Raw genomic sequence first — 12607 nt, forward strand, 5'->3', positions numbered from 1 at the left:
GGGAAGGTGTCTCTTCAGGGTGCTTGAATTTAAGGTAAATAGGGCCTTGCAGGACATTTGGTCTTGCTCAAAATGTCCAAAAGACATTTGGTCCACACCAAAAGGTCCTTGAAATCTGGTCATCTTGAGTCCTGTCCCAAACATCCATAGAGACATTTGGTCCATGCCAAAAGATCTCTGAAATTTGGTCCTGTTCAAAACTATCTGGCATGGACTAAATATAGGGGAGAAAACCCTAAATTTGTGGTGGCTGTGGTATAATAAATTCCCAAGGACCTAAGGTAGATAATGTTACAAGTAGAATATTTTGGGTAGTTTTACACAATAAGTAAAGCTCTAAAAGGTAAACATCACGTTTTATCTGGGCCAATGAAATAGTCTGCTCTTATGAGAATGGTAAGTATATATATACTACCCTTTCATTAAAAAGAAAATATATATGCAGTCATTAAAAATAATTAGGGATATGCGCTGTATAGCTAATTAGGTTATGGAAGGGTCTCTAAGACATACTACTAAGTAAAAAAAGCAAGGTGAGAAAACAGTGTGAATGGTTTCAGTACTTTAGGTTTTTTTTAAAGATAATTTTATCTGTTTATGCTGGCAATGATCCATTACTTTTTATCCCCCAGAAGAAGTCAACTGTCAGAGGATATGGAGTAGAGATGGGAAAGAGAGCGTTTATTTTGCATTTTATATCTTTCTGTACTATCTGAATTTTCTAACCATATATACATTTACTTTTATTTAAGAAAATGTCCATCTAGTTGACAGAACTGTGCACCAGTTGAGCTTTTTGTTTATTCTTTATTGTATTAGAAAGATTAACGTAAGCTCCAAGTGGCCGGGTCAACGTTGTATTCACATCATTGCCCATGACGTGGCCTGGCACAGTAACTTTGTATATTGAGATTCTCAGTAAACTTTTGTTATGTTGGAAAAAAAAAGACTAATAAATGTCATTACAAATATTTTCAAAGTAAGTTTAAACAAGACAAACACCTGTGTCCATTCTCTGAAGAAATGCTGAGCAAGGCCCAGGAGTTTGTACTGGCTGAATAGTATGAGGAAGGTTCATTTGCAATCTGTGGCCAGGATAATGTAAAACATCTACAGAATTTTCCTGAATTAACAAACCAGAAATAACCTCCCATTAGAAAGAAATTTAGCAAGTATCTTAGAATCAGCATGCTCTCTGCTCATGCTCCCTAACCCCTCTGCGTTGGTTACTGATGTAGTGCCTCTTTCTTCCAAATCTGCCTTTCTTTGCCCTGCTTTGTGGTGCTGGAGCTGGACTTGGAAACATTTCTCCCTTGCCAGCTGGCACAATGTTAAGCTTTGTCAGTAAGGGGTGCTGAAGTGACCTTGCAGTTGAAAGTGGTTTCTTTCCCTGGTTCTGGTGTGCTTTTTCCTTCTTGCTCCTGTGGCATGCAACTGCCGGTGGTGTGTGGGACACCCAGAGGTGCTCACTGTTTACCAAGTTTCAGTGGTCCTCTAGACAGTGCCTCCGATCGAGTTTCACAGGCACTCTAGTGAGTGCATTCCCAGCAAGTCTCGTCAGCAGGCAGTTTCCTGCTTGCCAGCCCTGGTCTGTGGCACCTCAGTAAATTTCCGTACCATCCAGTGGCCACATTAACTCCTCTGCAACAAGGTCTGAATCTCAGTCTTGTTGGGGAGGAGCCCTCTTCCAACTTTTCTCCTTTCTTGGGTACGCTGCCTGAGCCTGAGAGGTAGTAGTTGCTCCCTATACCTGCTATTCCTGCACTCTTTAGAATTTTTTTCACTTCTTAGTAGCTAATCCCCTGCTACTATTAACTCCTTCTGGGACCAGGCCCGTGGCCACGTTCGTGTGCTCTGCTCCCGCAGCCCAGGGTTTCACTGGTTCGGATCCTGGGTGCGGATATGGCACCACTCATCAAGCCACGCTGAGGCAGTGTCCCATATGCCACAACTAGAAGGACCCACAGCTAAAATATGCAACTATGTACTGGGGGGATTTGGGGAGAAAAAGCAGAAAAGAAAAAAAAGATTGGCAACAGTTATTAGCTCAGGTGCCAATCTTTTAAAAAAAAAAAAAACAACTCTGAGTAAAATTTCCCTGCTCATATTACTGGTATGGTTTCTGGCTCCAAACCGGACTTTGACTAATTCACACTCAAACCAAATCAAACCAAAACAAACCAAACCAAATCAAACCAAGCCAACAACAAAGAATTAAATCCATAAGCCCACCCCTAAAACATAAGTTTGAATTACTAATTTTGATAATACAGAGAAACAGCATGGCATTTAGCCCAACAAGTTAACCAATTGCATTAAAAACTCCCATAAAACTAAAAAACACAGCGTGATGGTCTTGTATTGTGTAAACTGAGCTAAGCTGGAATTACATTTCCCAGACTTCTCTTCCCTCTATGGCTCCAGGCGAGGGTCGGCCACAAGAGAAATTTGCCCAAGATTTGGAAGGCAAAAATGAAGCAGCAGTCATTACACGCTGAAGGTTGGTCTAGGATGCCAGGTGCCACTGTAGCTCATACACTTTCTCACTGATCTGTGGGCTCATCTTGTTGATGTGGGGAAGGAACTAAGTTCACAATTCCTCCCGTTCCTGCCAGATCTCTTCCTTCAGCTTCTCCTAGTCCAGGGCCAGGTGAAAGCGTAGCTCCGTGGCCAACAGTGCCACTTCCTTTGTAGGTCATCAGCATTGTCGAGGTTGGAAGAAGTAAGAGATATACAGTTTGTTCTAGTTCTTTCCTGCGCCATGTCCAGATTTTCTTCCTGACTGCTGTCCTCATGACCTACAGAGACTCCAGACCCACAGGTAGACCCTAATGCAAAGCCTTCCATAAACTTCTTCCCCAGCTTCCATACCAGTGTAGGGGCTGGTCCCTACAATAAATCCCTCACTTCGTATATCACTCATGGTGCTTCTGCTATCAGGATCAAACTCTCAGGAATATACATTGTAAAAGGGTTAATATGATCCAGTTAACTGTCAAGCCACGTTGAGGTAGCATTCCACACAAAATACAGGAAGACTGACACAGATGTTAGCTCAGTGACAATCTTCCTCAAGCAAAAAGAGGAGGATTGGCAATAGATGTTAGCTCAAGGCCACTCTTTCTCTCACACACACTCACACAAAATCATAACTGATTTGGGTCACTTGAGCAACTGAGTTTCTACTACCAACTCTTATTTTCCCTGTTTCTTCTTATATATTTCTACATAATATTTAAGTTTAAAAAATACCTCAGATGTTGAAAGTGGGAAAGATTTTAAATGCCATTTTAACAAGTGCCCATGTGAGAGACCATATGAAGGTTGCTAGATATAGGACTGAGTTTTCTGGCTACTCTGATGTGGAGATAAACGTCCTAGGTGGCTTAGGATCCAGGAGAGCCTGGCCTATTTTGTAACAGTGTTCTCCACGCTAGCAGAGGAATAAGATGAGGGACTAGGGAGTTCAGAGAAGATTAATACGTATGCATTGAAGAAAAAGTGCAGTGGGCCTGGAGCTGGGCTTAAGCTGGGGAGAGAAGACCAAAAGATGATGCTCAAGCTCTGGTCAGTTGTCATTAGGTTCTAACCCCAAAATTCATTTGTTTGATATTTTTGAGATTTGTCCTTGTTTCCTGAGCATGCTTAGTATGACTTGCCGGTTCTCAGAAGTGTGAACCTCATAAATTCCACTTTCTGTTTTAGAAGGGGATGGGAAGGTAAGTAGGAAGAAAGATGGAAATGCAGTGACTTAACAGCAGAGACAGAGATCCTGATTATGGAGAACTTTTGGGTTAAGAGCTTTAACTCAGAGCCTATGAACAGACTATTTGAAGTAAAGTTTTTAAAAAACTGGGCTTATCAATAAATATTTATTGGGCGCCTAGTAGATGCAGAAGGTAGCTAGGCCTCATCAATTAAAAACAGTGGATGAAACAAAAAGGATGGGCAGGACAAAAAGAAGAGAACACTGCCAGCTTCTAAGGGCATGGATCATTTCATAGCTCGGACTCTACCTGACACCCTTCATCCGGCGCCTCGTTCTCTATTGAAACAGATCTGGAAATACTTAATAAGCTGCCCTGACTTAGAGCCCTTGAAACATGGAGTTGCTTAAGCCAGAAGCCCTTCCATACCACCTTTCTTGAAGTCCTGGGTCTCCTAAAGCTACCTGTGTGTGGCTGAATAGTGAGCCAGCCTGGCTCCACAAGTTTGTTCTTTCTTACTGCACATTTCAGAAGGATACATTAAATGAGCTGTTCCGAGTGTGGCTATTTAATTCCTTACAAGTCCTTCATAGGAAAGAGAGAATAAGAAGAATCTGCTGGATTTGTTTGCCATAAGAACTAATCTCTTTATGAAAAGGTATGGATAGGAGAATGGTAATAAATGACAGAATTAAGAAAGTTACTGAACATTTCAGAAAATTTTCAGAAGGTTCATAGAAGTTGCCAATGAGGTTAGACTCTAATTTCTGCCCCCATTTATTTATTTAGTTTGTTCATTCAACAAATATTTACTGACTGACATTGGGATACAGCAGCGAATAAGACACAATATCCCAACCTCATGGAGTTTACTTTCTGTGGTGGGAAAAAATAGTCAAATGTAAACAAATCAATACATAACATAATTTCAGGTGTTATAAAGTGCTGTAAAGAAAAACAAAGCTGGGACGGAATGGGTGGGATTCTATCTTATGAGATGATTTAACATTATGTATTAAATTTTTTACACATAGTATGCAATGTTATAATATATATAACCACAGATATGTCTTAGATATACTAAAGAGACAAGATTCATGTAGTTCCATGACAAATCAAACTGAATACATTTATGTAAATCATATGAGCTCATGTGTAGACCAGTGAAACTTACCCTATAGAAAGCACTCGTCAAAGGGAGTAACGCTGCAGCAATGTTATATTCTTCTAAACTTGAACAATCCTTAGACAAAACAAAGAGAAATAAGCATTATTAGGACATTTACCAGAAATCACAAATTTATGGAAACAAAAATCTAGGATACATTTTTTATTGTCCTATGGTGTTTTTACTTTTATTTGAAATTGTCATGAAGGCTTCGTTAGGTAAGTTTGAAAAACAACCCCCAAACTATCCCTGAAGCACGTTCTTTCACAAACAAGATAAAACACATTTGAGAAAGATATTTTCATACACTATGGGTGAGCAGCTACCTTTACTTTCCAGTGTTAGAAAGACTGTGTTAAAAACTGTCTAATTTATACAAAAAAAGTTTTAGAGGGGGTTTTAGTATATGTAACTACTGTATTTCACAGAGTCTAAGATACATATTTTTTTCACATTTTAACTTCTCTGAGACTGGGACACACCTAATAATAGATGGGAAATATTTTTTTCTCTCTTAGTGTTACATACAAAGGGTATTTTGTTACTGATCAGGCAAAAAATATCACTGATGCCAAAATTTATTGGCTGAAATGTTGCTGGGGAATGGGATAGTCAGAAAATCTCAGTGGGAGTGTGAAGTGGTGCAGCTACTAGGTAAACAGTATGGCAGTTCCTCAAAAATTGGCAGATAGAATTACCATATGATCTAGCAATTCTACTTCTGGGTATACATCCAAAACGGTGACTTAAATAGATATTTATAGATTCATGTTCAAAGAGGTATTATTCATAATAGCCAAAAGGTAAAAGCAACCCAACGGATGAAAACAAAATGTCAGACACACACACACACACACACTGGAATACTACTCAGCTTCAAAAGGGAAGGACATTCTGACACATGCTACAACATGGATGAGCCTTGAGGACATTATGCTAAGTGAGTATTTGTATACAGTTATATTAACCAGTTTTTCCTCTGTCTGGCAGTGGGGCACAATGTGAGCCATAGAGAGGCCAGGATCTGGAACAATGCCCAAGGGCAGCAAAAGCTGAAACTGACCTTCTGCTTAGAGGGTCAGGTATAATAATTACAGCCCCAACCTTAGACAATGTAACTATCTCCATCAAAATGCAAATTCACCAGCCATCAATTATTCGTATTTTTGTATGAGTTGATTTTAAACTCATAGAACTGGGGCCTTTGATAATCAATTAAGGCAATTCCCACTTTTCAGATGAGAAAGAAAGGCTAGAAGTCAGGCATAGAGCCAGTACAGGAATCTGGATTTATCCACCTATCAGCGTGGTGCTTTTTCCTCTAGACACTGCCTTTTGTAGTTGATTGCTTTCCTCCTATTCTTGTGGTGGAGAATAGGAGTTTTTTGAGCCTCCAGCACTAATTTTGGAGTGTGAGAGAGCGAGGTCAGACGGAACAGGCCTCAACAGCAGAGCAGGAGGTGGCTTACTGCTGCATAAGGTCACTGGTCTCAGGGACAAGACTCATAGAAAATAGGAGGAATGGTCAGAAGTCAGAGTGAAAAAACACTATAGACAATCTTGGCCTATTTCAAAACACTACTGAGGCTTGGCAGGGCTGGGGGTGGGAGTGGGGAGGGTGTAGCACTGACTTGAGGAAAGAAAGGAGGAAACTTTCTTTCACAAATCATGGCCCAAAGGTGGCCATCTCCTCTAATGCTAGCTTTGCCTAACGTGAGTACATTTGATATTACTCTGTGTTGAAAGAGTCCTCGACTGAATTCTAGGCATTGTCAGCTCTGAAAAACACAGTTGCAGAATACACTGAATGTTCAACTCCAAAGAATACTGAACCAATTCTGGATAAGACAAATCTCTGCAATAAAGAACCATTCTCATATAGCTGACACTCTCTGACCCAATTTAAAACAATAACTAAAAGATAGGCTCCAACTTCCTATATTATTCAAAAATAATGCTTCTAATTAATTAGTTCATCACACTGAGTAAACATTTACTGGATAAATGAATAAGTGAATGAATAAAGGAACAAATGCATGTAGAGAGAGGAATGAGAAAAAGGAGCTAAGGATAGAAACTTGGGAAAGTCATATATTTATGTAGAGGGAGTAAGGGAAAATCAAGACGGGAAAGGAAAATTAGGCGAGAGCAGTATTAAAGATGTCAAGAGAAGAAATGACTGAGAGTCCTGAATTCTTCAGAGGAAATTCAGTAGAATGAAGCTTGAGAGAAAGCCAAGAAACTTGTGAGCGTAGAGGTCACTGGTGAACCTGACATGATTAGCGTTAGGTGAGTAGAGTAAAACAAAAGGCCCCGAATGTAAATGTTCATAGTTGTAAAGGAAAGGGAGGTAATAAGACAGCTGTTTGAGGAGTTGTGACATCCAAATGGGCGGTTTCATGAATCTTGGCAAAGCTGAACCAGATGAATATTTTGATTCTATAAGAATTAGAAGGGACTCACTAAGGAGGAAAATCCAGGGGAGGAGAGATGAAAAAGAATGGTCACTGGTAGAGCAAGGTCTCTCAGACATGGCTGGTAGTCAAGATGGTCCCTTGATTTGAGGGAAATATCTCATTTCCATAAAGGACAAACAAATAGAATTCATTAAACATCAAGATCCCTGAATATAACAGCAAACACAACATATTAGGAGAGAGAAGCTTGATTCTGCAAGGAGGACTCCTAGGTTATGCAAGGAAACACACCCAAGAGGTTTCTGCAGGGGTGTGTAGAGGGGTGTTCTCAAACGGTTTCTGCAAACACTAGTTTCATAGAGCATTCATAGTGTTACTTGGGGGGAAACTGGGGGAATGCTGGGTAAACAAAACTGAATGAGGTGTTTTTGTTTGCTTGTTTTTTAAAAACTATAGGACTTCTCAGGGTTTTGGTCTGTGACTGGATGAAGGGAATTTGGTAGGCAGCATTTCCAAACTTAATTTGACTAAGAACACTTTTAAAGAAAGAAGTTGAAAATATATTTTGGAAAAATGATGATAGAAGATCATCAAAAATATTCTCAGAGAATTCCAACCAAAAGATCATTTTAAAACTGAGTTATGGACTTTTATTTCTTGACTTATGGTTGATTTCATCTTCTGACAGGCACTTTTGCTGAAAACAATTAAAAATGCTACAGAAAATATTTTAAAATCTTTAATGCAAAGCAATGAACTGGCAAGGAAGTAAGAATACTCAGACCAAAATGTAAGTTAAGTGGGGATTTGGAGAGATAAACAGAGCTTTGAAGCATGATTTTACACAGGAACAACTGGTGAGCAAAGTAAATTTGAGAACTAGTTTTGAACAACTCAAAGGACTCACGAGATAAGAAACAAAGCCCAGTGCTTGCCAAGGGTAGCAAGTCACTTAGGAGAACTACCATAAAGCTGAGATCCCTGGGCCCTTGGGACACCAGATGGAAAGTTTGAGATACAAAAAGATAATTCAGCAAGGAAGCTGATAAATACGTGAGTAAATCTAAACATACAGTGACTACACAAAACAATGACAATAATCTCTTTCAATATTAAAGAAAATTGAGATACAAGTAATATGTGCAACCACGGTAGCACAGAATTTGTGAGGTGGTGGACTGGAGTTAGATTTTGATAAATTAAGTAAGCATTTAAAAACTTCTATACTATTGGGCTGGACCACTGCCATACTAGTCAAGTTTGGTGAGCTCTGCTTTGGCGGCCCAGGTTTGCGGGTCTGCTGTGGCCGCGACTCACATACAAAATAGAGGAAAGATTGGCGTGGATGTTAGCTCCAGGTGAATCTTCCTCACGCCAAAAGAAGAGGATTGGTAACAGATGTTAGCTCAGGGTCCGTCTCTCTCACAAAAAAATAAATAAACTTAAAAAATTCTATACTATTGCCAAAGGAACAGAAATAGAATGGGTTATGACTTCCAAACTAGTGGAGGAAAAAATGGAATAAGAGAAAAACAGACAAATGCAAAAATCTGAAACTCAAAGGAAAGCAAGAAAAAGAAACCCCAAAAGGGAAACAATCAGAAAAGAACAAACTAAGATGGTAGGAATAAATAAAAATATAACAGCAGAAATGGATCAAATTTTCTGGCTAAAAGACAAAGATTGTCACTGAATAAAATACTAGAATCCAAGTATTTGTTGTTTAAAAAGACATATCTATAACCTAAGAGCACACAAAAGTTGAAAGGATGGAAAAAGATATATCAAGCAAACACCAAACAAAGTTGAGACAGCTATTTTAACAATCATAAAAAATAATCTTAAGGCAAAAAGCATTACCGGAAAAAAAAGAAGCATTATATAAAATAGTTAAATTTACCAGAAACATATAACAATTTTAAGTGTGTGTAAACTTAATAACTTAGCCTTACCCTCAAAACATATTAAGCAAAAATTGACAGACTTATAAAGAAAAATAGATAAATTCACAATCACACCAAAAGATTTTAATATACCTCTCTCAGTAATTGACAGATCAAAAGTAGGTAGAAAAATCAGTAACCCTAGAGAAGAGTTTTTAAAAAGTTAGAGCTATGGGATATACATAAGACACTATGTACAAAAATCTACTTGATTTATACTCTGACGCTGTACCCACAACTGTTCACATGGATTTAGAAAATCTGACTTCACACTAGGCCATAAAGTAAGCCTCACTAAAACTCAAGATTAATAAGATACAGGCACAGCTGTCAGGCTACAATATGATTAAGCTAAAAATCAGTAATACAAGTAAAATATTTAAAATTGTACCTGGCACATAGCAAGTACTTAATAAATGTTGTTATTACTATCACTGAGGCTAGGAAATGCTTAGCATAGCACAGTATATTGTAATCATCTATTTCCTTTTTCTGTCTCTTTACTAAACTATTAGTTCTTTGATGGCATTTCTATAGCAGTGAATAAGAAGCACTATCAATGTTTATGGAAAGTTGTTGAATGATTTGCACTTTTTTCAAAATGTTAAAAGCAGAAAAATCAGTAGAAAAAAATTATCTTGCTAGGTCTTAGATTTCCAGAATGAGTGTTGAGAGTAGTTGGCAGGATACTCTGTTGAATCACAATTTTCACTCAGTCAACAAATACTTATTGAATATCTACTATGTGGCAGGCATTTTGTAGCTAATGAACTCAGAAAACTGTGCTAAGAGGGAACACAGATGACAAATAAGAACACACTTTAAAGGACTGAGATAAATTCCTGGCTGAACGGAACACATCTTTAAAATGTGAGGGACAAGCATGTTTACTCCTGATGTGTCTTTGGGAATGGTTGCTGGAGTCAGGTCACTTGTTGGATAGCTCAACTTAGTTCCAGTGATCTTTGGTTTTAAACTCAAGAACATGAGTTTTAGATATAAAAAGAACGACTACTAGAACTGTCAGAGTAACGTCTCCCTCCGTCACACCTGTAGAAATGAGTGTGTGTTAGAGAGAAGAGGGGAAGGGAGGGAGGGAAAGAGAGGAGTAGCAGAGTAGAGGAGGAAAAGGGGAGAGGGGCAGGAGGAGAGGAAGAGAGACAGGTAGACAGACAAGGGCGGGGAGGAGTGAGGGAGGGAAGGAGGAAGAATATGAATCAATCAGAAGTCCCTCCAAAGAAAGTGATACAATCAACTGAGAGAGGACTTCGAAGGCAGTCATTACCTTGGAGTCACATTTAGGTTTTTATTTTAAAAAATAGTGAGGCTAGGAAAACTGGATAGCCACACAAAAAAGAATGAAGCCGGACCCCTATCTTATACCACATACAAAAATCAACTCAAAATGGATTAAAGACTTGAATGCAAGACCTGAAACTAAAACTCCTAGAAGAAAACATAGGTGGTAAGCTCCTTGATATTGGTCTTGGCAATGATTTTTTTGGATTTGACACCAATAGCAAAGGCAACAAAAGCAAACATAAACAAGTGGGACTACATCAAACTAAAAAGCTGCCAGCAAGGGAAATCACCAACAAAATGAAAAGACAATCTATGCAATGGGAGAAAATATTTGCAAACCACATATCCAGTAAAGCATGCAAGAAACTCATACAACTCAATAGCAAAAACCAAATAATCCAATTAAAAAATGGGCAAAAGAACTGAACGTACATTTTTCCAAAGAAGATATACAAATGGCCAACAGGCACAGTGAAAAGATGCTCAATATCATTAACCATCAGGGAAATGCAAATCAAAATCACAATGACATATCACCTCACACCTGTTAGAATGGCTATTATCAAAAAGGCAAGACAAAACAAATGCTGGTGATGGTGTGGAGAAAAGGAGACCCTTGTATACTGTTGGTGGAAATGTAAACTGGCACAGCCACTATGGAAAACAGTATGGAGGTTCCTCAACAAATTAAAAATAGAACTATCACATGATCCAGCCATCTCACTTCTGGGTATTTATTCAAAGAAAACAAAAACATGATCTCAAAGAGATATCTGTCCTCCCATGTTCACTGTTGTGTGCATGATTCATAATAGTCAAGATGTGGAAACAACCTAAGTGTCCATCAATGGAGGAATGGATAAAGAACATGTGGTGTGTATACACACACAAACACACAAAATGAGATATTACTCAGCCTTAAAATTCCTACCATTTGCAACAACATGAATGAACCTGAAGGGCATTATGGTAAGTGAAATAAGCCAGAGAAAGACAAATACTGCATGGAATTACTTATAGGTGGAATAAAAAAAAAAATGTCAAACTCAGAAACAGTAAAATGGTAGTTGCCAGGGGCTGGAGCATAGGGGAAATGAGATGAGGCTGGTAAAAGGGTACAAACTTTCAATTATAAGATGAATAAGGTCTTAAGATCTAATGTATAACATGGTGACTATAGCTGATAATACTGTATTGTATAATTGAAATTTGCTATGAGAATAGAACTTAAGTATTCTCACCAAAAAAAGGGTAAATATGTGAATACGTCAGGTGATGGATGTGTTAATTAACACGACTGTGGGAATCCCTTCACAATGTACTATTATCAAACAGTCACATGGTATACTTTAAATATATTACAATTTTGGTTGTCAATTATACCTCAAAAAAGCAGGACACAAATATATGGGCAGACCATGTAGGAAAACACACCTTTTTCCCACATGGTATCACCATATGTTCTCTATCGTCTCCATGGATTTTATAAAATAATCCCAGAATACAGCAAGAAGTGTGAAGCATCTCTTTCTTCCTGACTTATTCCTCACCCCCTTGCTTAGGATACTGCTGTGCACAAGAATGTCATCCCCCGTGTCCTAGCACATCTGAGATTCTTTAACAGAAATGCCTTGCATGTTTCTGAAGACTGTCATGAGGCCCAAGGCAATAAAATTCAACAGGCTTGAGCTGTAATCTTCTCCTAAGGAAATGGCTGGAATGCCAAGATGCCTTTTGACTTTGATTTCACAGCAGGGCTTCATTTGTAATGATGCTGTCCAAACTTTAAATGACAACAGCTGTGATAGGAAGCCCCCACACACTCATTTATAAAAATTTCCCACAAATTAAAAAAAATTAAACAATGGGGGGTTTCAATCCATGACCAATTAGCAGGGAACAGGCAATCACGAAACATTTAGAAGGTATTTATTATCTTACAAAATGTTTACACATTGTAGTGCATCTCCCAAACCTGAGCGCCAGTCAAATGCTGATTGCAAAATATAAATACAAAATTCTTTGCAAATCACGTTAGAGACATTCTAAGTTAATTAGGTTGAAAAATGG

The 12607-nt window shown here is 38.5% G+C and overlaps 1 protein-coding gene across 4 annotated transcripts in view; it reads right to left on the minus strand.

Annotated features, from left to right (window-relative positions):
- SBF2 (SET binding factor 2) overlaps positions 1-12607 on the minus strand; it is a 463684-nt gene that overhangs the window by 109410 nt on the left and 341667 nt on the right. For all 4 annotated transcript variants that reach the window (XM_070491087.1, XM_044753304.2, XM_044753303.2 and 1 more), the window contains one exon: positions 4882-4950. In XM_070491087.1, the coding sequence (XP_070347188.1) occupies positions 4882-4950 (69 nt within the window). The remainder of the gene's footprint in view (positions 1-4881; positions 4951-12607) is intronic.

The sequence above is a fragment of the Equus asinus genome, chromosome 20, assembly GCF_041296235.1.
Source record: "Equus asinus isolate D_3611 breed Donkey chromosome 20, EquAss-T2T_v2, whole genome shotgun sequence".
NCBI lineage: Eukaryota > Metazoa > Chordata > Mammalia > Perissodactyla > Equidae > Equus > Equus asinus.